General features: G+C 36.4%; 1 protein-coding gene across 3 annotated transcripts; it reads right to left on the bottom strand.

Annotated features, from left to right (window-relative positions):
* Window positions 1–7,249: 7,249 nt before the first annotated feature.
* On the bottom strand, window positions 7,250–22,704 carry LOC132092384 (probable E3 ubiquitin-protein ligase RNF144A-B). 3 transcript variants are annotated; one of them, XM_059498605.1, is made up of 10 exons: window positions 22,414–22,703; window positions 22,038–22,118; window positions 20,050–20,094; window positions 11,921–12,074; window positions 11,435–11,539; window positions 11,278–11,338; window positions 10,545–10,755; window positions 9,702–9,849; window positions 8,641–8,730; window positions 7,250–7,716 (listed from the first exon to the last, which is right to left on the bottom strand). In XM_059498605.1, the coding sequence occupies exons 4-10, from the start codon at window positions 12,053–12,055 to the stop codon at window positions 7,585–7,587; spliced, it is 882 nt and encodes a 293-aa protein (XP_059354588.1). In that variant the 5' UTR covers window positions 12,056–12,074; window positions 20,050–20,094; window positions 22,038–22,118; window positions 22,414–22,703; the 3' UTR covers window positions 7,250–7,584. The 3 variants fall into 3 exon arrangements, with proteins under 3 accessions (XP_059354588.1, XP_059354587.1, XP_059354589.1); XM_059498604.1 differs by lacking the exon at window positions 22,038–22,118; XM_059498606.1 differs by lacking the exons at window positions 20,050–20,094; window positions 22,038–22,118 and having other exon boundaries at window positions 22,414–22,704.
* Window positions 22,705–26,429: the final 3,725 nt, after the last annotated feature.

Raw genomic sequence — 26,429 nt, 5'->3', positions numbered from 1 at the left:
ATCACTTTGCAAAGCTAGATTCAGTTAAGGCCCATTCCCACCATTAACAGTAATGATAACGATAAAATGTTTTAATAATCGTTCTAACTATAAAATGACAGACATCCACAACACATCAATAACAAAATAACAACAATAGAGCAGTGGCTCCCAAACCTTTTTCAACTTGGGCCCACACAACCAAACACATATGTTTGCGCGGCCCACTGCAAAAAAAATGTATTGATCCCGCTATTGTTGGGTTAATAACTTAATACTCAGAAGCTAGATTGTTAACTGTCTTTATTGAATGAACTGGCAATGAACAGAAAATAACTCGGGCTGGCATCGCTTGGTACAACTGCTGTTGTTCTGTAGCATATGCAGCAAAAATATATAAGATAAATTGCCGGTTTATTCTTAAACCAGTCACCAACCATTTTATTCTTTTTTTTTTTTTTTTTAGTTTTATTTCATTCTTTCATAGCTATATTTATGTATATTTTCATCTGAGTTGTATTCTTTAATAATTCCACTGTCCATGGAGCGGACCTGACTCACATTTCACTGCTGGTTATATATGCTCTATATAATTGTGTAGGTGACAAATAAAAATCTTGAATCTTGAATAGTAATTGGCGGCCCACCTGCAATACCATCGTGACCCACTAGGGGTAGCGGCCCATAGGTTGAAAACCTGCTAGTCATGAGATAACAAAAGCCTCAACAATGAGTCCGATGGAAAAAAGTTGCAGATAAACTGGAAATGCCTTGTGCTGTGTTACAGCATGAAGTAGTAAGACTAGTCAGTTGCTGCAGTGTGATCAGTGAAGGCCAGTTGGTCATCAAGGACAGATCTCATGCTTTCATAGCATTATGGAGCCAATGACTAGCATATGTGACCTTCAACAGAGATTGGAAGTAGAGGGAGTGGGGGAGTACTAAGTTTGGAGGAAAATAGCTCAAACATTGAAGAAAACCCGATAATGGCAACCTTTCTCTGGTGGGGACAAAAGGACTGAAGAGAATGATGTAAACACCAAAGCACTAATGTATTATTTTAGTTTTATTAATACACTATTATAGTATTTCATATTTTAAATTACTATTTTTTTAAATTTGTAGTTGTGCTTTTTAATTTTTATTGTTTTTTTCTATTTAGCTTTATTTTGAGTGTTTTTTTTTCATTTTATTGTATTTTATTTTATAAATGTAGTACTTCAATGTTTATACTAATGAAGGATTAGAACAGTTGTCTTGTCAACAAAGATTTTCATGTAATATTTACATTTATCTGTCTGTCTGTCTGTCTGTCTGTCTGTCTATCTAAATTAGTTGCCAACAAAAAACTAAACGAAACAAAAAATCATTCAAAAGTTATTACAATACAATAATTACTGATGCTTTGGATATATGATGCAATACTGGACAGTAAAGATTGAATGCCTACATCTTAAACTAGCTGAGCAGCTGCTAAAATACTACTACTTACATCTTAGAGCTTATATTAATTTGTGTTAATAACAATAATACGAAACTAATAGTGTGTATCTAATATTACACTAACGATGGAACATCTACACAGTATTTAATCTGCAGGAAGCTCACAGACACTTTAGCAGTTGGTGAAGTGTGTGGTGGTTTGTCCTAGCAGCAGGCCTGTTATAGGCTTTTCAGGGCAGACTGTGGAGGTTGGTGAAGGCCACAGAGGATACAGGGACCATCGCGCCTGCTTGTCTCCATCTGTAGCTGAAGCTGGCAATTATAGTTGGGAGAGGTGCCCGCAGCTTTATGCCATCTGCCAGCGGGACGGCAGAGCCAGGCTGAAGAGGGCACAAAGGCCCAGTGCAGTTCCCTTAGCTGTGACCGACAGGAGGACCAACACCTGCCAGCGAGCCGCTGGGTCTCAGCTGCTCAGATGGGGCACGCGATGGAGTAAGCAAGGTCTGTTCTGAGATGGTGAAAGCAGCGGGTCACATGCAGAAAACCAAGACTAACAGGGTGTTTCTGCCTTATGTTATAAAGCAGAACTCCAGTAATCGAAGTGAATTGCTTTAGTGGGCTTTCACATACATGGAAAAAAAAAAAAAAAAAAAAAAAAAAAAAAAAAAAAAACAATGCTTCAGTAATACCATCTTGTGGCTGAATACATGCAGTACAACTCAAAAGCACAAGAAGCGTGTCAAGAAAACCTTTACTTGAAACTTAAAACAAGCGTTCCGGACAAATGCTCACAACTCTAATTTAACATCCAAGCGAGTGTAATGACAGGAAGACAGCTGTGCTTGGCTCTAACTTTCCTACGTGTTGGCACAGCGTAGTGCTCCGCAGTCTGCTGTAGCGTGGTCTGCTGTCCGTCCTGTGTGTCACCAGAGCTCGTGTGTGAACCGCTGGTGAGCGTGGACACAGATGGTGCGGGGGGAGCAGCACATGAATATATGATGCTGGAGGGTGAAGTGTAGCGGGTCGAGGCAGATGCCCATTGGCCCCGCGAGAGCAGCTCTTCTCGGTCAGCCACGGCCCTTCGGCTTCCCACCACATGCTGCAGCCGAACCCCAGCGAAACCTCTCACGCTCCTCAAAAGATGGACGTCGACATGTTTAATAGAGTATTTAGGATGGATGGAAAACTACGGAACTTATTGTGAGACTTCACATGGATTTATGTCAAGATTCAGAATCATTTGAAAAGTGGGAACACAGTAGTTCTAAACCCCGGTTTTGAAGGCTTCACACTTGTAGGCCTACTTTATAGTCCGGTTAGCATTACGTTTTATCCAGGGTTATGAAATCCTGTCCCGTCGCCCCGTGCAGTGTAAAATAATTCGGTGTTAGAATGTCACGGTTAGTTGCTTAGCAATAGACACCCAGTAACGGAAACACATGTGAGGGGGGAAATGTCAGACGGTGACGATAAGCACTATTAGTGAAGATTTATTTTAAATTATTTTATTCTCACTATTCTCTTATGGTCCAAAATCTATTCAGGGACAATTTATAATACGATGATGTTTTTCATGTTTACATAAAAACTCGATGCTTTATGTAAACTGCGTACTGCATTGATTCAAACAATGATAATGACCCCGCAAATATGCTAATTAATTGTTAACCCTGGGCACTGTAAGTCTCTTTCAAATATAAAACGCGCCTAAAACAAACAATCCGTATTTATTTTACCTCAAACATGAATTTAAAAAAAGTGTGCTTTCAACAGTTGCTAAAACTGCTACATACAGTATATGACCAGTCTGTGTTTACGTGCTTGAATCAGTCTATGGTTGTAGTCCTCATGTAGTTAACACTGCTAACTAGAATAGATTTTATGTAGGCTAGCAGAGATGTGCCACATTTGTATTCCAAAGAATGGAAGAAAGTGAAGCCTCCAACATGGCAGCTCTAGTAAAGGAAGTTCTACCTATAAAATAATTGTTGAGATTTTAGGTATTTCCTTATTCAATTACACAGGATCTACGTTTTCAAGGTTGCCTGGAAAGTGGAATGTTGAAATGCCTTGCCTTCATGTCAGAAAAATCATATTTATGAGTTAAATAGACATGAAAAGCTACCAAGAGACAGATTTTAAATTTGCTGAGAATTTGTTGAGCACAAGAGCTTCCGAGTTAGGGAGTACAATTATGAAAAATACATAATTCAGTTCACTATATATGTCTATATGTGGAACAAAACCAAAACGAAACACACGATGCAAACTCTTTTTTTTTGTAGCATAGTTATCTAAAAACACTAAATCTAAATGAGATTCAACTTTGTGAAAAGGTACAACATTACATTAGAATATACTGTTCTGCCCAAAAGTACCGTATTTTTTTGGTCTATAAGTCGCACCTGAGTATAAGTCGCATCAGTCCAAAAATACGTCATGACGAGAAAAAAAACATGTATAAGTCGCAATGGACTACAAGTCGCATTTATTTAGAACCAAGAACCAAGAGAAAACATTACTGTCTACAGCCGCGAGAGGGCGCTCTATACTGCTCAGTGTAGACTACAGGAGCACTGAGCAGCATAGAGCGCCCTCTGGCGGCTGTAGACGGTAATGTTTTCTATTGGTTCATTTCTCTTGGTTCATGTCAAAATAATTTTGATAAGTCGCACCTGACTATAAGTCGCAGGACCAGCCAAACTATGAAAAAAAGTGCCACTTATAGTCCTGAAAATACCATAATTCTGGGTTGGAAATACAAACAAAAGCCATTGTTTGTAATGACAACAAAACGTATCTGTAGATGACATCATTCGCAAAGTGAATAAGATATTAGCTTACTTTAATGATACATTTGTGACAGCTCGGTTATAAACAGTGATTGATATGTGACCAGGGGGTCGTTCTTCGTATGTCGCTAACTCAGTTAGCTGGATTTGATTGTTGACGATTTGGCATGATCTTGGATTGTTTGGTTCTTCGAAGCTCATCCCGGACTTGCTGTCATAGCAACAGGTGCGCAATCTTAAACCTGCTCGCGAGCAGGCTTATTTCATGTAAACAGGATTAGACTGCGGCTCATAAACTGAGATGATACGGGAAGTCCAGTGCGATAGTGCACTTTCTGATATATATATATATATATATATATATATATATATAATTTTTTTTTCTTTTTCTCGTGACTCTTGAAATTGTCGTTTACATTATTAATTTGTTGGAAAGGCACATTTATTTTCGACTTGTCGGAGTCGGCCTTACTGTACCCTAAGATTATTTGCGAGTGGCTCTTTCCTTTATAGCCTACTATTGGAGATGCGGAGAACTTGATGGAAAGTGCTGTCTGTCGTGCCATTCGGAGTTTGCCTGGTGCTTTTAGGTTTAAAAAACAGTTTTAGTTTTTTTTTGGTGACATTTCCAAGCCACTTTAGACCCAAAGTTGTAAAGCAGTTTTTTAAGCAGTTTTTTTATATTTTTATTTATTAGACGACTATACTATTTATTAGACTATTTAAATATTTTTTTAATGAAGATCATGCAATCATGGCCATGCTTATTACAGTATATGTCACTCAGGCTTATGCTAGACCATAGACTGCCATCAAGGACTCAATGAAGGGGATTATTTGAACAGAAAGGGGGTTCACAATGTAAATGTGCAGCCCAATTACTATTGTGATTCTTAATATTCCAGATTAATAATATTATATCAAATAAAAAAAGGCAGTTGACAAATCTTCCATATCACAAATGTGAAAGCAAATGGCCAAGATCTGTGCATGACTTAAGAATTTGCAGAGATTCACATTTATGCACATTATTTGAAAAGTGGTAAGGAAAGTTCCACAATTAAATATCGAGCTATATTACACTTATGCTGATCCTAACAGAACTGCATTATTACATAGGTGATTATGACATGTTCCTGCCTGCAGACAGGGGTTTTATGACCCCATTCCCTGACCCAAACCAGTTGCAGCTCCAGGACAAGGGCACACAATGAGATTAACTTTGGCTATCTAAAGGGAAGATTTCAGTGTCTGAAAAGTCTGAGGGTTGCACACCTGACAGGGCCTGTGAAATTGTTGCATGTGCCATATTACACAACATTGCCAAAAAAACACTTTTCATTAAATGTTTAATAAAAGACAAATATGCTTAGTTCCTTGAGTTTTATTTCAATTGTTCTTTGTAAAGAAAAGCCAGTGGTCAAGTGCCTGCAACAAGAGATATTAGACACATGCCTCATGCAACAAATAAAAAGGAAAAATTTGCTATACACTGCCCACCTATAGGCCTATGTCTCCTCTGTCTGTGCAGAGTATTCTGTAGGCCTTTCTGTAGATGTGGAATCCTGCAACTTATACTGCAGCCATAAAGCATACAAGTATAAATTAAGTAAAGTTATTATGCACTTGCAGGTAGGCTAGTTCCTCCATATGACAGTTATCTGAGAGGGTTTATTCACTGTCCAGTGCAATGGAAACAAATAGACATTACAAAGTCTTATACTTTCTTTCCTTTGGAAAGTTAGAAAATGTCCACTTAAGTTAACAAGTGTTGGTGTATTATGTAAAAGTGCACAAAAGAGGAAAACACAATGTCATTACAATGAACTACACTTGGGAAAAATGTGATCAATAACTCTTTTTGAACTCTTCTTCAAAAAATAGTTTTACATTAACATAAGTTTATCAGTTTTCACTTTCACAAGTCAAAGCAATTCATCATTACTCAAGATTTAACAGTTGAAATGACTATACAGCCTTAATTTAATGCAGCAAAATATTTTACAGTGTAGGCTACTAAGATCTTTTCTATTTTTTCAGCCTTTTTCTTGGTTGCTATTATAAACAGACAACCATTTATTTAACAGTGCCTTTTATAGAAGAGAAGAGACTATAATATAACAAAAAAATACCATGTAGAATATTTTGTACTTCACTTTTATTTGTTCCCATGTTCTAGTGTGGTGACTCTGACATTACAATGAACAAAATAATTATGCAATTATTAAAATACAAAAATATAGGCTAATAAGTGATAAAAAACATATAACATGGCCACTTCTAATGGATTTAAATTGTCTGCTACTTTTTGCCAGCCCTCTCTCCTGGCTTTTGCAGACTTTGAGGTGTTCCCTGGCATTTTGATTAAACATTAAAATTCCGAATAAACTTGGAATTTGCTTGGAATAAACTTGGCCACGCTGAGCAGCCAATAGCAGCGTTGCTGATCAATGTTTCTACCATCGATACATATCCCCTTTTAAGCTTTTAAGATAACTCAATCCAGCGATACTAATCATAAACAACAGGTGTGTTCGAAGAACTCAATTAGCCGGATTATGATTAGCACGATGAAATCATCTTGGATGTGTCATTTGATCTCGAATGTAATAAGCAACGTACGAAGAACGAGCCCCAGCTGTCTGATACCAGGATAACAGAAAATCTTTCAGCAACACCCAAGCCTACAAGCTTTGAGAAGGCATCAGGTGACATGTCTGCTACATCTATGGTGCGTATACAGTATCTGAGTAGATTCAAATGGAAGAACAATGTTTTACTGTCCTAAGAAAGAGCTTATAGGAAGCATATACTGTAGAAGCAAGTGGCAGACTGATTAGATCCTCTGCTGGAGGTACAGAAGTGAAACATCCTCGGCCTACAACATGCATACACAATTAGACAGAAAAGAAAAAAAAAAACGGCGGAGATATTGAGATTATGTGACTATGCTACAAGAAAGTTATGAAAGCACTGCTAAGAAATGTATTCCTGTAAAGTGGGTTTGTTATATCTCAGGATAAACAACATAAAAAAATTGCTTAGTCAACTTTAATACCAAAGAAAGTGAAGAAAAAGTGATGCTTCAAAAAGATACAAGACAATGGAACAAAAAAAACAAAAAAGTGTTTGCTTCCAAACACTACAGATCTGCTTGACTCCAGTGGCTCATCCAAATCAGCTTCTCAGCTTTTCTGCTCCTCTGTTACACCTTTCAATGCAAGTCAACATATACAAAAGTGCCATCTCACGGACCAGTTAAGTCTTTAACCAATGCACCTGCAAAGTGTGCTCAGGAGAACAAGAAAGGATCACAGCCGATCCTCTGTCAAATGAGTGGAAAGTCACCTCCTGAAGCTGAATCGGAGCTCTAGGTGGGAAGAGGGTCATCGTCGCCGCGTTTACACTTGCACTTGCACCAAAGCACGAAAGGAGTGGCCAGCAAAAGGAAAGGGGAGGCCACTAGCAACAGCAGACCGAAGCCAGCAAAAATCCCAACAACCTGAGCACAGAGTTGACAGATCCAGGGAGAGAGGAAAAAACTAAGTACATTTAAGATAAAAAGAAAAGAGCAAAAAGTAGGATAAACAACACGTGCACATTCCTGCTAATTATAAAGCCAGTATAGATTGGTCTGTGATTCTTTGACATGTCAAATCAGATCGCATTCAGCCACAGGGGGCAGTAATGTTTTTTTGATCTTATCTTGGTTTCTGTCCTAGAGCTACTGATACTGATTTAGTAAAGAGAATATATACATTTGTGTGTGTGTTGTATATATATATATATATATATATATATATATATATATATATATATATATATATATATATATATACATATATATATATATATACATATATATATATATATATATATACATATATATATATATATATATATATATATATATATACATATATATATATATATATATATATATATATATATATACATATATACATACATATATATATATATATATACATATATATATATATATATATATATATATATATATATATATATATATATATATATATATATATACACACACACACACACACACACACACACACAACACTATATTACGGTAGTTTGATGTAGTACTGAATAGTCAAAGTGATGATTTTCCAAAAAATATCAATGTTTTTATTTACATCAGGCAGCTGTGTATCTCTCTCTATTGCCAATACAATAAAGTAACAAAAAAGCTCAAATCTCCCTGCACTGTAAAGTAAGGCATTAGCAAGTGTGACATAAGCCACTCTTGTAAAACACATAACATCTCCCTAGTATAGAAACATAAATCATGCCCTGTTGGCTTTTAGAAGATTGAGGGCTATTTCAGATGAATTGTGTGGGTCAGCTTGTCTTTAGTACTTCAGATCTGCAGTCTAGAGGGATACGCTCATGTGGTACAGACCTGTGTACGATGCCAGATGACGGAGGCTCTGGAATGACCCAGTTTGTTCCGGCATGGTCCTTTATCATAATGGATCAGTAAGAAGTCATCCTGAGGAGATGAAGGAGAGATGTTAGCATCAATAAAGTAGTTAAGTGCATGAAAAAGATGATTCCCCTTGCTTCAAAAATATATATATTTTTCTTTTTTTCTGATTGGTTATTGCGGCATTTTGGGTGGTATATGAGGTCTGATTTGTTAGTGTTAGACAGCATGACTTCTAAAGTGAAACTGGATTTGAAAGGTCACAGTGATCCTGGAATCAGTGAAAGGTCTAGAATCACTTTGATCATGAAATACAGTTACAGTAAGTGCAAGATGTGCTGCGCCAGTCTGTCACATACATAGCATTATAATGAGAACAGGATTGTAATAGAATCTTATGAGTTCTTTGTGCTTTAGTTGCCCGTGTATCAGCGTTGTTGTTACGGGAAGAGTTACCCTTTCAAACTAGCATGGTCAAGTTCATATGCGCATTTGTGTCCTTCTGTGTTTATTGTTTATCTTTAGTTTATTCTTTTCAACAGTAGGCATAGTCATAACATTATAACAATAACTTTTTTTTCTTGCCGATGCTATGGGAAAAGCACATCCACAGTGGGAATTACACTCTGGATACATCACGTAATTTAGTTTAAGTTCACTTGCATTAGCATCCTTTTGTGCAGATAGAAGCTGTAATGTTACGTTTGATTCATTTCAAAGGATGTAATGGAACGGGCTTCAGTTTACTGCAGTTGATCTCATCAGGTTCACCTCATCCAGCTATTCCTTTTAGAGGTTCTTTTTTTTAAATGCGAACCTGAAAAAAATGCCCAACTCTACAATTAAGATGAATATGAGTTACACGGAGCAGTGAGTTACAAGCAGCACTTAGAAACTCCAACAATATATTGGTCTAACCAAGCACAACTGTACTTGAGGAATAAGACATCCCAATAAAAGTTCTACTTATACAGTAAATAGAATGAACTTTGTCAAAATAATAACAATAATAAGAACAACAAAGTGAAACAACTTACATCTAATGACTCCAGGCAGTACCAGCAGAAGGCATGCTTGCAGTTCTTACACATCATCTGGGCACAGCCTTCATCTCGCTCAATGTACACTTTACATTTAGGACAGCGTTTGATCGGAGCCTCGTCCTCCTCACTCTTGAAATTGGAGCTGAAAGTGAGGAGATGAACATGCAAGAGAACGGTTCAGAGTCTCATGTTCAGTTTCATCAAGCCTATTTGAATATCTCTTACATTGAAGTGTGATTCTAAAGAAATGACTATCCTATCATGTTCTGAAATATTACTTAAATGCCAAAATTTTTACTTGCTAACATGCTTTAAATATATGTATAAACAAAAGTTTGGAGTCGGTATGATTGTGCTCACCAAGGCTGCTTTTATTTGATAAACAATTCAGTACAACTGTGATATTTTGATTTAAAATTCTATTTTGATGCATTTTCAAATGTTATTTATTTCTGTGATGGCAAAGCAGAATTTTCAGCAGCCATTACTCCACTCTTCAGCGTCACATGATCCTTGAGTAATCAATCTAATATGCTGATTTGCTGAATGTTGTAGTTTCTACCAAGATTTTGCTTCGATTAAATGGAATCCAAACAGAAACGTCACTAAAATGAATACCAGTCAAATCCTAAAAAGTGTATGCATAATTTGTTGAGGGATACTTCAATAATATCTGTATACTGGATTTTTATTAAGGGAGAGAATCCTATAAAAAAAAATCTGAAAGCAAGATAAGAAGTTATTTTTGTTTTATGCAACGAGGTGCACCCACAGAAACAATATTTCTGCTGTGAATGCTACATGATTTCATGCTGAGGGTTTAAAGTACACTAGTACCCGTTTTCCCCAGGCAGGATGGTGGTAATTGGCACGCTCTCCTGACACGTGTGGCCGGTGGGGCAGTCTGCCCTGCAGGCGGAGCAGAAACGCAGACTGCACTGAGGACACTGCACTGGCTGCGGCAACTGCACCTCCGATTCATTCAGCTGGCACACTGATTGGCATGAAGATGATGGGCACCAAGTCCGACAAGGATCCAGAAGCACCTCTGCAAGGAAAAACAAACAGCATATTTGAAATGATGACCTATTTGATTTGATCTACATTTACATTTTCCCCGGGTTTGACATGAGGTATCAAATTTTATTTTGACAAACGAGGTTGATGTATAAACACACTGTAAGTTTGTATGTTGAAAGGACTTCCTCCCCAGTGGAAAAAAAAAGATGCAAAAAATCTCATTCTGAATGAAACATCTAACAATGTTCTGAACGCTTTATTTTGCACAATTCTGTGTAAAAGATTTATGAATGTGTCAATTTGATGCAGGCTTTTCAAAGAGGCTGCTGTTGAAGATGTAGCTGTTAAAATACTATATTAGACATGGCAAAACTCACAGAAAAAAAAAAAAAACTCACCCATCTTACAGAAACGAAGCATTATTCATTTCAAATACAATGCATTTCTTAGAGGAACATTAGCAAAAAACAAAAACAAAACAGATATGAAAAAAAGGGTGTTAAAGCTATATTAGACCTATGTACTTCATGAAACTCTCAGGAAAACTCACCTCGCTCAAATTGGAGTCTCTTATAACGCTGCATGACCTCGTTAGCCACCATAAACTCAATCTACATAAAAAAATATATATAATTAAGCAAGATAGAAGTGGGTGACAGTGGGTGAGAGAATGTCTTAATACTTTAAACAATTTTAAGCAAGCTTACTTCGTTTTCCAGCAAATGTCCCTGTTTTGGGCAGGCAGAGTCTGGACAGCTAATAGCTGTTTCAAGGCCTTCTTTAATGAGGAGTTCAACATATTGCTTCAAACACTGTAAGAGACAAATTCTTTTTTTTTTCCATCTTTGAAAAAAAAGAGACAGGTGCTGCCTCTGGTTATGTTTCCACCCACAATCCATCACAGCATTCTGCTGAGACAACATTCAAGACCTGCTCGCAGAGCACAGACCAGTTTGACCAACATCAAGATTCAAGAAGCTAATGCATGACTAAAACAACTATCAAAGCATTAGTATAGAATTATATGTGCGCATACTAAATTCTAGTCGTTATTTAGAAAATAAATTAAAATAACAGTAAGAGGATCACTAGCTGCTGTATGTTTTGTGCATTTACATTACTATATTCCCACTTGTAAAAAAGACAGTCAAGTAATTTGTTGGATTGCACACTACTCAAGACACAGCCCTTACCAGACTGCAAAATATGCACTGGCACTGGGAGATGGTGGTCATCTGTTCCAGGGGAAACTCTCCCAGGCACAGTTTACAGGACAGAAGGGGCGCCAGGTCCAAGTCCCAGCTGGGTTCATAGCGAGAACTGCTCATGTTACACAGATCTGGGACACTAAAATACAAACAGAAAGCATAAGAAACAGCTAAAGCAGTTAATAAATATCATACTGTTTTATGTAAATAAATAAATAAATAAAAAACCCCAACAAAATATAAAATCAATTATAAATGTAACAAGTGAATTTAGCCATCATGAAAAAATTTTAAATTTTAATACAATAATATACTATTACAATGTTTAATAATATTTTAAATTATTTATATATTTTATACTTTGTCATTTTTATTAGTTTTTGTATATCAAATTTATTTTAGTTTATTTCAATTTCCATTTTATTACTTTTAGAACTTAAACTTTGCTCATGTAGCTGCCTAGGCAACATTTATTTAGTTTTATTCTATTTCAGCTTCATTTCAATGACCTAAAATATTTAATAATAGTTTTAGTTTCAGTTTACAATGATCACATTATAATGAACAGTAAGAAATTAATATTAATTCTGAGATTTGCCACAAATTACTTTAACAGTGTTTTTAAAGATTAACTTAAAATGAGCATTAGAGGACAACAAAGGTAAAAATGATGAGTGGGAAAGACACTTCCCCTTAAACTATGACAAAGATTTGGGGTATCTCATTACATTTACATTACATTTATTCATTTAGCTGACGCTTTTATCCAAAGCGACTTACAATTGCTATATATGTCAGAGGTCGCACGCCTCTGGAGCAACTAGGGGTTAAGTGTCTTGCTCAGGGACACACTGGCGGTTCACAGTGGATTCGAACCCAGGTCTCCCACACCACAGGCATGCGTCTTATCCACTGCGCTAACACCACCCCGTAGCTCACTCCTTATCTATTAAATTGTTTGGTCTGCCACAAGATTTTTCCCTTTAAAGAGCTTCTGCTGTTTGCTAAGGGCTTGTCCAATCAGTCAATGACAAGTATGTCAATATCCCCCAGTACTGCTGCCAGGCAACCCAAAGAAAACTAATGACTGTCTCTGCTGGAGAGCCCTACAGAACAGACTCCCTCAGAGAGTATGAGCAACACAGAGCAGCCTGCTAAAAACAAACAGACCTCTGCAAAATACATTATGTGCAAAATTTCAAAGCACATGACACATAAGTCACAGCAAAACTTTGGTACCAAAAGTTACTAAAATGTAACATGATTCACTCTTCCACCACATAACCATCACAAGCTGATAGAATTAATTGTTGAGGAACATTCAGATGGTCTAGTTCGTACGCTTCCCCACAGCAGATATCCGTGTAGGTGGAGACAGATGGAGACTCATGTGCTTGCGTCTGCAGTATCACATTGTGTTGTGGTGGGAATAGTCGACAGCCCAAACAGCAAAGGGCTCTCAGCAGGCTGTTCGTCTCTGTTTGGGCCTCTCACCTCCGTCAGCACACCCACACAGCCTTAACCAGACACAGCAACTCGTATGTCATATGTAAAGCCATGTGTCCATGGTGAAATTATTCTGTTCTTTACGGCTGTTGCCTGTCAAATACATCCCTAGTGAGATGTTGGGTAGAAGCCAAGGCAGACTGTGAGAGATCAACAGTGTTTGTATGATGTACATCTTATGACAGTGCAGATGTGGTAATCACAGCTCTTTCTGACATCACCTTGTGTACCACACAAATGAAGAAAAAAAAAATTATGTTGTGGTGTATATGGAGTCTTACATTAACTGCTCATTCTCCAGAGCAAACGAGGCAGTGTTGATAATTTGAAGAGAATGCAATTTAAGACATCTTTCTTTGACAAACACACTGCATCAAATCCATATACGTGATATATCACTGTGAATACACCAATAAGTGATTAAAGACTGCAGAGTTTGCTCAACTACGAAATAGATATTTCTCGAATCTCGATTACCAAAATTTGTCTCAAACATAAAAATGGTAGCCACATTCTTGCAGTATAGCCTTATTACATCAAATCTCATCAGGAGCAACTATATTATGTTGGTGCAAGGGCTGGGCAATAAGGTTATCCAATGGCCAGGCAAGTTTCAATCTGCCACTCACATGAAACAATTGTCCATTGTAGTTGCAATGGCCACTTTCTATAATCCAGAAAACACCCAATGGATGCTGTCTGTTTTTCCTTGCAGGGGTGCTTCTGGATTCTTGTCGGACTTGGTGCCCAACATCCTCATGCCAAGCAGTCCCACCCTATATTTTTTATGATTTGATGAATGATGAATATATATATGCAGCCACAATGAGGAAATAAAGACACAAATTCCTGTTCATGATAACTACGACATAATGAAAATAATGGCTCATTTAAACCAAGTCCACTGTTGAGTAAACATGAATGCAAAATAAATGCACATTTTTGAGTTAAGAAGAGTTTTGTGCAAAAAAATTTGTTTTATTCCGCTTGTATGACCAATGGCAGAGATGTTGATGCAACCTATTTAAAAAGCCAATTACACAATTAATGAGTGGTGCAGAAATGACACTTCTGCTGTTATAACGGTGTCTTCTGGTTGTCTTCTTTAATAAAAAAGCAAAGCATCCATAATAAAGTTGACTGCTATTCCTTGTGTGGTGTGAAATACTGTAAATTCTGTCTTACTCTGCAAAATAAATGTTAATTTTCTTATATGACATATGCAGCCTATAAATGCAATCTCCAGAGGACCCAGCCTCTTAAAAGAAATAAACAATAGGCCTCTGAAAAAACACTCTATCAAAGACCTAAGCACTCAGACAGAAGATCCAAAAATGAACAACTAGAAAAAATTAAATGAAAAGGAACAAATTACCAGAAAAATGTCCACCACACCCAAAATCAAAGAGGAAATCACAGGCATGAAAGAAGCCCTATAAACCTCCACTGTGCATTCATCTAGACAATGACTATCCACATCTGGAGCTCTTCCTTTAGTAAAGAAGCTAGGTTTTGCTCAGTTTTACAGAGGAGATGCCAATATAGCTGTTATCTAAACATTTAGCACAAGTTTGAGTAAAATTATATAACAAATGATAATGCTCTTGCATAAGATCTATTTTTAATCTATCTAGGCTGAAGCCAAATTAATATTCTCAAGTGTCGCTCCAACTGTCTTTTGTGAGCAGGGTAAAAACAGTTTAGTTATAGTCAAGACCTTTGGTTGAAACATTAAAACACATTATCTGTCATTTAATGAAAACAATGCAAGGATATACTCAAAGTGTCAGTATTTAAAATCAGCACATTTTTATACCAACTCACTCCGTATCACTTTTCATATCTGCTATTGCATCAAACTCCTAAATGTGCTGAAACCATTTACAGCTAAACTTTAAGTAAGGCTGAGAGTGCTCAACACACAAATGCTGTTGGCAGGTCTTCTGATTTGTGTCAGCAAAAATACTGAAATCCCTGAGCAACCTAATTGCTTAATTGGATTACATTACGAAGGAGGAGTTTGTGAATTATTATTCATTTAAATTATAAACAGTATATTACAAGTTTAAAAAAGACAGCGTCAAAAGCGGCTACATTTTCACTTAAACAAGCATAACTGTGCTAGTCAGAGAAAGAGAGTTTTTACATTAACTTGATAAATACAATCAGTCCATTCATAAACTTGGCTATTTGGACATGGAACCTAGTGCCTGACAAAAATAAAATATATTGCTAATGTTCTGTCACTGTCTGTTTGAAACAGTCTTCTGAGGTCGAACAGTTCCCTCTAAAGCAATCACTCTGACTCACTATCATGTTTAAATTTAAAGGAATTTTCTAATCTAGAGGGCTGTTACAACCAAATTGAACCACAGAGTTGAATTCAAGAACTGAATCAGTCAGCTTCATGAATACATCATTCAGACTGCTTTTGTGAACTGGATCAGCCGATTCACTGCACAAGTCCTTTTTGACTTTTCAATTTTAGACCAAAATGACTGAGTAAATGCTAACAGAATCTTCATTTTTGGGGAACAGTTAATTGCTTTAAATGTTTAAGAAAATGATAAAGACATTTGCGCAGAAGTGTGTCGATGTGGGAATAGACAGCAGACAAATTCTGAAGCAAAGAACATGTATCCTCATTAAGAACAGTGTGGTCTGAAATCATCTCTGAAAGACAGTCTACAAGTCAGAGGGAGCAGAGCATTCCTGCCAAGCACAGGATGTGAGCTCTGCCCAAAGAAACAGCAACACTTCCTGTTTTTGCCATATGCATGCCAGCATATGCACGACTAGGAGCACAGACCTATGCTACTGTATGAGAGCTAGTGTAACAGTACGCAAAAAATACGTTTGTCTGTTGTATGCAAAAAAAACCCCAAAATGGGCAAAAATGGGCACCAAAATGGGCAAAATTTAGTTTTACATGGAGTAATCTCCTAAATAATTTTTTTCCTAATCATCTGCAGAAAGTTCAGAACAAAACTTTTTTTTTTCCTCAAAAGAATAACCAGTGTTGGGGAGTAACTAGTTACATGTAACGGCGTTACGTAATTTAATTACAAAATTATTGTAACTGTAATTAGTTACAGTTACTAAGAAAAAATGAGTAATTAAATTACAGTTACTTATGAAATTTTTAACGATTACAAAGGGGATTACATTTGAATATTTACACACATCCACATACAGATTTAACTGATTTCTTTCCCAAATTGCACTGACTATTCTGAGACATACCGCCCTAATAATTTCCGGGATGCGGAAATACAGTCTGGTTCGTAGAATCCAGTCATAAAAACGAAATGCCTAACGCGGACGGAATATGCCACATTTTGGATGACTAAATCAAAAGTAGGTCAGTACACTTGAATCAAAACATGACATGGACTAGTGTCTGTGAATATAAAGCCCCAAAAATGCAATATATGACTTGCACATTCTGCGTGTCTGTGGAAATCAGGCGCGGACTGGACACCGGGAGAACCGGGACAATTCCCGGTGGCTTGGCAGCCGATTTTGCCCCACTATTTAATATCATTATTGTATAATTGCCTGCCGAATGTACTAAAGCGATCATTTGCGAATCCGCCATTTGATAATTAAATCTCTAATAAGTCATGAAGTGTTAGTCATGACTCGCGCGCTCTCCGCGCCTCCGCCAAACGGTTTGGATCAGACTCCGAGTAATCAATGCGAGGGAGAGAGAGAGAGAGAGAGAGAGTCAGAGAGAGAGAGAGAGAGAGACACAGAGAGAGAGAGACAGAGAGGGAGAGAGAGAGAGAGAGTCAGAGAGAGAGAGAGAGAGAGAGACAGAGAGAGAGAGAGACAGAGAGAGAGAGAAAGAGAGAGAGAGAGAGAGAGAGAGAGAGAGAGGGAGAATACAGTGGACAGCTGGAGCAGAGAAGCAGAACTCCTGTTCAGGGTTTCAGGTCAGTTTCATCTGTAAAGATGCTTTTTTGTCTTTGTTTTTTTATTTATTTAATCAAGCAGCAGCACGTTGCTCATCAGTCATCACTCAAAATACTATATAAAGGACATCATTATTATCTGTTGTAATGTTACAGTAGTAATTTAGCTGAAAAAAAATTCTGATTTTTCTTTATAGGTTTAGGGGGAGCTACGACAGACAACAACACAACCCTTACGAAAATTAACATTTTAATATTTAACTATAAATCCAGAGAAAATGGTTACTATTGTTTAAATGTGGTAACCAAAAATGTAAAATTATTTTACAAATGTATTTATTTAAAAATAAATACAAATCCATTTGCAAAAAAAAAGAAAACAAGGTTATTTTACTTTTATATAGGCTAATAAAAGCATGGTAATTTTTTGTAAGGGAAAAACATGACTCGTGTACAGTATTAGGATTTTTCTATAAAGATATTGTAGTATTGTAGAGTATTGTATTGTAAAGTATAGTTTTGTTCAATCTTGAGTATTAAAGTCATGAGAGAGATGGATAACGGCGCAAAATAAAGAGACTGAAGAGAAAAATGGAAGTGAAGGTGCAGTTCAGGAGAGAACTTTTAATTATTTTGCATGTCCCCAAATTAAAGATTTAAACCTTTTTTATGTCAGGTCCATACAAAAAATAGTTTTGTCCATGAATTTGTTTGTATGAGTTTGAATTTTCCAGTCTGAATTTTTTTCCCAGTCCGCCCCTCCTGTAAATTAATGGCAAAGACATGGTTTCATTTTCTACACATAGGCCTACTGAAGCTCGCAGTGTTTTCAACCTCTGCTGCCTCAATATAGGAGTACACGAGCACATAAACATCATTTCTAGAACTGCTCTGTGTCACTTCATGTGCATTTTACTTATTTTGAGAAAACTATCATCATATACAGAGACAGCAGTTTCAAAAAAACACCAATGTTTCAGGAGTTTATTACACAGAATACGTCACATGCTTATTAGATAACTGTATTTAAGTTGATGCATATGCTTTTATTTATTATTCTTGAATTTTCACAAATTTAGAAAAGTAATCAAAAAGTACTCAGAAGTAATTAGTTACATTACTTTAATGAAGTAATTGAAAAAGTTACACTACTATTACATTTTTAACAGGGTAACTTGTAATCTGTAACCTATTACATTTCCAAAGTAACCTTCCCAACACTGAGAATAACAATAATAATAATAAAAAATGACACTGAAAGGAAATCTTGAGCAAAATATGCACACACCAATGTGCCATGCATCATTCCATTAATAATATTTTGCTTTAATCATTTAGTGAGAAGATGTGGCTAATAAGATCATGTGTTATAGAAGTCTAATCTCACAATAAAGGATTTGACATCATTAGTAAGTGTTAGTAAAAGTGACAAATCGCACTGTGCACCAGAAAGCTCTAGGAAAGCTCAAGAGGTGAATCTCTTCAAGGCTTGTTCCATTTCAGTGTAGACGACATGATCTAAAGAGGATTTAACAGATTATTTGAATGACTGGGATCAAAGGATTTATAGCAGTTCAAAAAGCACACCCATTATCTCTCATTCAACAAATGTCAACAGAAGGAATACAGAGACATATGCAGGAAAGTTTGTCTTTGTTTATACTTTGTTCTCATAACAGTCTACAAAGTTTGAGAAATCAATACTTTAAACGTGTCCAAAGCTTTTGAAAGTAGGTTGCTTTTTTACTTTTTGGTGAATCCGTAATCTCTGTTTTGAAGTCACTGGCCTGTGGCCTCATTAGCTCATTAGATTAACCTGCTTCATTGGGATTCCTTCTACTGATCTGTTCACTTCAGATCAAGTGCCATTTATTGTTCTTTTGATATCGGGAATGTTTTTTTTTGGTTTTTAGCAGAAAAGCTACAATTCTGTGACACAACCTCAGAGTGAACCCATGCTATCCAGACCAAGCTCTTGGAAGCTGTACCTGTACTGTACCTAACGGTCCTTTATCTAGGACATGGCTTACCAAACTGGGGTTCATGAAGAAGCTAAAATCACGAGTGAGCTGAAATAATTATTTAAATCATAAAAATGTAAAATAAATGAAACATTAAATACTTTATTTGTTTACCTGCAGATCATGTGACTATTAAACAAAATCAGAGATAATCAGAGAACCAAGAAATTTTAAATGTGTATATATATAAAATATTAGGCTGTGGGAGTCATAACATAAGGCCTGTGAAGGAGTCCAATCTGGATGGCTTTCAGAAAAAAATATTCAAAATAAAAGGACCTCAAATAAAACACTAATACATTTTGCACTTCTGTATGATGTATTCATAACATTCTATTTTTAGCCACAGCTAGCCAAATAAAAATTTGTGTTGCATGTAACAGCTCACATCTTAAAGCTGCAAATAATCCACTTTAAAGAACAAATGCTATGTGGAAATCCATGCCTTTCATCTGTAACTGGATCTGTTTGACAACAGTTCCAGTTAATTTTTAACTATAGTCTTAAATGTGAATTTCTCAACCACTGGATATTTATTAGACATGATGCGAAGATACAATAATGTTCATTTGATTATAAAGTTTGACTGCGAAGGCAGCCTGTGACTTAATCACACATTCAAACAGTTTTTTTTATGCCGCACAAGAAAATATAAAAGCATGCAGTGAGTCACCTCAGTCTCTTGTCCAACTGAAGAGATGCTAAACAGCTCCCAGATCTGAAAATTCATAAAAAAACACACATTAGTAGGCTAATCTATTCATTCTAGAGTCAATAAAAATTCACCTATCAATAATCCTTAACGTAATATAGTGTGTGTGTGCGTATAAAGCAAAAAGACTGAAAGCTGGCAGGCACAGTTTGTTCCGGACATGGAGAAGTCCCTGTGCATTTCATGAAAGGGACATTCAGAGCTGACCAGCTGTACTATGGTAGAAACAAATGCCCCTCTTTCATGCTCAGCCCACTTCTGTAATGTCACTCGGCTCAATCAACTTTCCCTACCTTTATCTTTATGTCTGCAGATCCAAATTTACGTTTAAGGCATCAGTCTTCACGTTAAAGGGTTAGTTCATCCAAATATTAAAATTATGTCATTAATAACTCACCCTCATGTTGTTCCAAACCCGTAAGACCTCAGTTCATCTTCAGGACACAGTTTAAGATATTTTAGATTTAGTCCGAGAGCTCTCAGTCCCTCCATTGAAAGTGTATGCATTGAAAGTTGTATGCGAAAGTGAATAGTTCGCTCATTTTCTGGCTCGGCTCGGTGTTCATCTTCAATTCTCTCCTCACATCAGTTCAGTCAGTGTACTGTTTGAGTAAATTAATTACTCTGGGATATTGGTTTGTTTTAACTCAGAGGGAGTGTCAGCCACATTAAAAAAAGTTAACAGCTTAAGTCATTTGCGGATTAATGCTTATTGGAGACATGAACCATTTCAAATGATTCAGTTCGATTTGGTGAACTGGTTCAAGAAGATCCGGTTACATCGAGTGATTCGTTCGTGAACCGAATATCACTAAACTGCATTGAACGCGCTCACAACAGACACGGAAGAGAAGACGATGCTGAATAAAGTCATAGTTTTTGCTATTTTTGGACCAAAATGTATTTTTGATGCTTCAAAAATTCTAACTGACCCTCTGATGTCACATGGACTACTTTGATGATGTTTTTATTACTTTTCTGGACATGGACAGTATACCGTGCATACACTTTCAATGGAGGGACAGGAAGCTCTCGGTCTAAATCTAAAAATATCTTAAACTGTGTGGAACGACATGAGGGTGAGTTATTAATTACATAATTTTAATATTTGGGTGAACTAACCCTTTAATCAATGAATGCACGTTTTCACAATGAAGTGTCCAATCCCTTTAAATAAAAGGTTTTTACACACGACTACAGGTTAGATTCATCATTCTTGCCAAAGAGCACTTAATTTCATAAGTAATTCATTTCATAACTGGCTGCCAATAAAAAGATCAGACACTACAATATATCTAGAGTTCAATACTCAAATCAAGCATGATCTGGGTCACTCTGATTGGCCACAGACCAAAAAAAGCAACAAATGCCAAGGCTGTGGCTACTAGTTGAGTCAAACTAAGCTGAGAGGCTTTGTTGGAGTCTATATGCATGAACAGGGCACATGTCCAACTCGGCCCTGCTCTCCTACAGTGGACTGAGCACTGGAAGAAATTATTGTCAGACTGATAAAATCTGAATTAAATTGTGTTTGTGTAAGCTGGATGTGAACCACATTTGTGGTTACAGGTGGGGTAATTATCATTAACTAAGACCAAAACTAATTAAATTAAATTAAAATAAAGCTGAAATCAAATAATATATATAGTTGTTACATTCAGCTGGTTTGTTACAAATGGTTATTTCACATTGATCAAACTGATTTCCTTGTGCTTTAAACATCCTGAATGAACAACCAGTGTGGGAAGCATATTCTTGCACTGAATCAACAGATTCTGTCAGGCATTATATAACAAATAATTAATAACAACTCCCACAAACATTGTAAAAGGTCATGTTTTGACTGAGCTATATCCTGGGATAGGGGGTACATGATCTCATATGTTTTTAGAGTGGTCTAGCAGTCAGTAAACAAAACTAAGCTTAACAAAGTAATGACATCCATTTACATGTTACTGTTCTTACTGCAGTACGTTAAAGCCACTGGTGGTCATATTTAGAGGGAATGCCTGTTGTTTTACGACCCCAGCCTCCAATGACAAGAGAAGATATATAGTTTCCCTGGATGTGAATATGAATCGGCTCAGCCTGACGATATGCTGATATTTGTGTAACGTTATTCATTTAAAATATAAACAGTATATTACAAGTTTAAAAAAGACAGCGTCAAAAGCGGCTACATTTTCAATTAGAGCATGCAAGGTGGCATGCAACAAACACAAATCATTGCTTTCACATCAGAATGGCTCCCACGAAGAGTGAATACGCTGCTCTATTCATTGACATAATAATAACACGAACAGTTACGTTACATGCACCGCTTACCTTAGGATGAATCTTTTTGCTGTCAATCTGTTATAAGAATATCATCAGTTCCATGCACAACTAAGCACAATGTCTTCCTATACGTCCACATTATTCACAGATAAATAAAAACATATCGCACAGAATCGTAAAACAGAAAGAGACTTTTTTTTTTTTTTTATCAGGGAAGCGTTTTCTGCCCTAATTAACATCAGCAAGTAGCAGGTCGGACTGGTCCCCGTGATTCTCTGGAGAGGCGCCATTTGACTGCGCTCGAAGGCGCGCGGCTGCTGATGTGCTGCGCTCGTGGGCGCCCTCTGCTGACGCGACGCGCGCAGTGCTGTAGATACCCGGAAGACAAGCGGAAACTGCCACCTGCTGGTGTTTGTTCGGATCAGCGGAGCTGTCCTAATTTGACCTGTGCATGAGACGTTATAAGAGCACCAAAATTCATTGTGCAGTAAATACACATTTAAATAATGAAAGTTATAGTTCATAAAAAAGACATTTTTAATAGTAGACTTGTCTACGTATTATTAAAAATATTTTGAGTGAAGTTTGCTCGAAGTCATATTGAAATTGCATTGACTGATTTTATCAATTTATCAGCAGTATGAGATAAAAACCCTATTGTATATATATATATATATATATATATATATATATATATATGTGTGTGTGTGTGTGTGTGTGTGTGTGTGTGTGTGTGTGTGTGTGTATAAAAAACACGGCATTTACTGTGAACTTAGATAAACTATAATGTAACTTCATTGACATGTAAATATGAAATGCTATAGTTTCATCTGTGTTTCCTTAATTATGCACATTTCTAATTCTAGAGGTCGATTTATATACAGAGAGAGAATTCTTTGATGCTATTATCATGATTATATTCTGTAAATTTGGCAGGTCTTGTACTTTCAGTACCATTTATCGCCACTAGGTGTCAGTCTGAGGCTGACAAGCTTACATTACAGCATGTGGCAACGTCACAGAAGATTTAGTTCATTCATGCTGCATTAAAAAAAGCGCACTTGTCTACACCGCAGAACATGTCAGGACATGTAACAGCATATTATTTTTTCCAGATGTTAGTTGTTTTGGAAGTCTGCATAATAATCTACATGCTAATGTGATGTTTGGAAATAATGTCCTTTAAAGCATGCATGCTGTAATTTGCAGGATAGTGCTGAAGACAGAATCTAATTAAACACTGTGTAATTATGAATGCATTAAATTTTAATGCAAACTAATTGATGATGTGATGATAGAATGTCAAACTGGATAAACCTAAAGTTCTGTCACACAGAGAACTACAGATTTACTTAACATTGTGACATTTTGTGACACTTTTAAATAAACTAAATGTCTAAATACAAATTTTGTCATTCATTTATTATTGGGTATAGTCTAAAGTTAAACTGACAAGACTGCAGTGGACGAAATGAGCTGTTCGAAGAGAGAAAATATCAAGCATGCCGATTTCTTGGTGAAAAATGTTGGAAAGCACAGCAGGTCAGACATTGCCTGTTTGGTGTTTACCTTTTCACTCCATGTAGCCCAGGGCCAAGTCACTATGGCAACTTCCTTGCACCAGGAAGGGAATAATTGCAGTTCGGAATTCCAAATGGATGGTGTGCGTTGTTGAAGGTGTTAGTTTTGTGCCTCTCATTCAGATACTGCAATCTGTCTGACTAAAGAGAACAGTCACATATCGACCTGTTTCCTGCGGTGGGTTTCTGTGTTCATGTGTTGCAAATCAGTGGATTTGCTTCTGTAAAGGGATACAACATTGAAAGCTGCCATGTTTTATGCCATGAAAAGACATGTATGGGATTTTGTTCATTAGTCCAAGTCATATATCATGTTCTTAAGCAGCTGCATTTTTCTTCTTTGGCTCCTATGTGGCTTGGAGATAAATTCTCTATCTTTTTTTATGTTTCTGCTATAAAGGATCACTTTAATCTGTCAGCTTATTTTCCTTCCTGCATTTGGGTGGTATCTTCTGAAGGAAATGTTACACTGAGTGTGATGAATCTGTGAAAAGCACAGGCCCTTTATTACAGAAAATAGCAAATGTGAAAGATCACTGACGTCTACAGCGGGTCAAGAAAATGTTAGCAAAATGCAATATTTGGCACATTTTTTGTCTTTGAATCCAGTCAATCCACACAATCTGATACTTGGAGAAAAGGTGCAGTCACATTAGTGAAATTATGTAGACAAAAAAGGTCCATTATCTGTTGTCAATGTTATAGTGATGTACGAAGCACATCTCAAACAGAAATCACTTTCTAGCCAAGCAGGTGTTTTTTGTTCAATGCAGCAACTTGTTGCAAATTCTGTGTGATACAATTTTTCACATTTGGGTGAATTTCCCACCACAGATTTTACTTTCAAGTTGGTCATGCAAATTTGCCATGTTGCTGTTGACCAGCTGAAAGCTGCTTGGTTCGATAGCGATTGTGAGAGCATTTATTTAAAATATAAATCTTTTATAACAATATACACTACAGTTTAAAAAGTTTGGGGTCAGTCAGTTTTTATTCTTTCTTTTTTTTTTTTTTATAAATTAAAACTTTTATTCAGCAAGGATGTGTTAAATTGTTAAGAAGAGTATTATATTGTTAGTAAAGAGTTATAATTTGAATAAATGTTGTTCTTTTTGACTTTTTATTAATTACAGAATCCAGAAAAAAAGTATCGCAGTTTCCAAAAAAATATTTGGTAGCACAACTGTTGCCAACATTGATAATTCTAATAATAAATCAGCATATTAGAATAATTTCTTAAGGATCATGTGACACTTTACTGGAGTAATGGCTGATGGAAATTCAGCTTTGCATCACAGAAATAATTTATATTTTAAAGGATATTAAAATAGAAACCATTATTTTATATTGTAATAAAATTTTGCAAGATTACAGTTTTTACTGATTTTCTGTATTTTTGATCAAATAAATGCAGCCTTGATGAGCATAAGAGACTATAAAAACATTAAAAGGCTTACTGATCCCAAACTTTTGAACGACAGTGTACTTACAAAAGCAACTGACCTTTTTTGCCCGTGAATGCATTTTATAGGACAGCAAATAAATTGATTAAATCAAGTCAAGTTATCTTTATTTCTACAGTGCTTAATACAAAACATATTGTGTCAGAGCAACTTCATAGATATAAACAGGAAGTAGCAGAATCAGTTATGGAAACTCAGCAATGGAGACAATTCAGTTTCTGCAGTTCTACAAAAGGCAGCAATGTTGTTACTTTGGTTGAGCCAGTTATCTGTTGATTCTGTTCAGTTCAGTACATGTGTCGATGCTGTAAGATGCGATTCAGCTGTAAAGAAGCTCTACAGAAAATAATAGTGCCATCTACTTAATTAAGTTCAAGATTTGTTCTCACCTGTGGTAAAATTATAATTCAATCAATACTTATAACTCAATAAATATTTCATGCCATATTTCATATCTATTTGTAAAAATCAGGGTCCTGTTTAGTGTCTTGGTTCGTTTAGCATTAATGACCAGCTGATTGTTCAAATCCCTCACTTGTGTATATCTCAAATGATTTCAAACATTCATACATCTATTCAGCACTGGCTGGATTCTTCCGTCCTCCTGACTTTGATATATTTTCACAAAGAAGATGGAAGAGGGTTAGATAAGGGCTAGAGATGCAGAACATCCATGTCATATACCTGCTGACCCCTTTGTTTGGTTAGGCCCACCATGCCCATTACAATTTCATTACATGGAGTCAATTCGTCTTTTTTTAAAATCTTGATTAAATCTTCATGCTTGAGCTAACCGGAGGCACTGATCCATCTAGCTGTCTTCTCTGCTCCTACTTTAACCTCTGGGGTTGTGTGCACAGGGCCATTCTCGGCGCAGTCCAATGAACCCCTTTGACACTAATTGAATTACTGGAAAGAGCGCAAAGCCATGTGACCTCTTTATGCTATGGTCATTAGAGAAAATAGGAACTGATTTTTGATCACACATATATTATTTGAGAAACTTTTCAACTGATGCAAA

Source organism: Carassius carassius, chromosome 18 (genome assembly GCF_963082965.1).
Source record: "Carassius carassius chromosome 18, fCarCar2.1, whole genome shotgun sequence".
Classification (NCBI taxonomy): Eukaryota; Metazoa; Chordata; class Actinopteri; order Cypriniformes; family Cyprinidae; genus Carassius; species Carassius carassius.
The sequence above is the reverse complement of the archived record's forward strand: the minus strand, read 5'-3'. Positions and strand labels throughout refer to the sequence as shown.

Bases quoted from the DNA above. Each gene is read 5' to 3' on its own strand.
- LOC132092384 (XM_059498606.1), bottom strand. From the start codon at position 12,055: ATGAGCAGTTCTCGCTATGAACCCAGCTGGGACTTGGACCTGGCGCCC. The intron at 11,540-11,920 runs GTAAGGGCTGTG...TGTCTCTTACAG, and splicing joins AGTGCATATTTTGCAGTCTG to TGTTTGAAGCAATATGTTGA. The intron at 10,756-11,277 runs GTGAGTTTTCCT...TTTTCCTTGCAG, and splicing joins GAGACTCCAATTTGAGCGAG to AGGTGCTTCTGGATCCTTGT.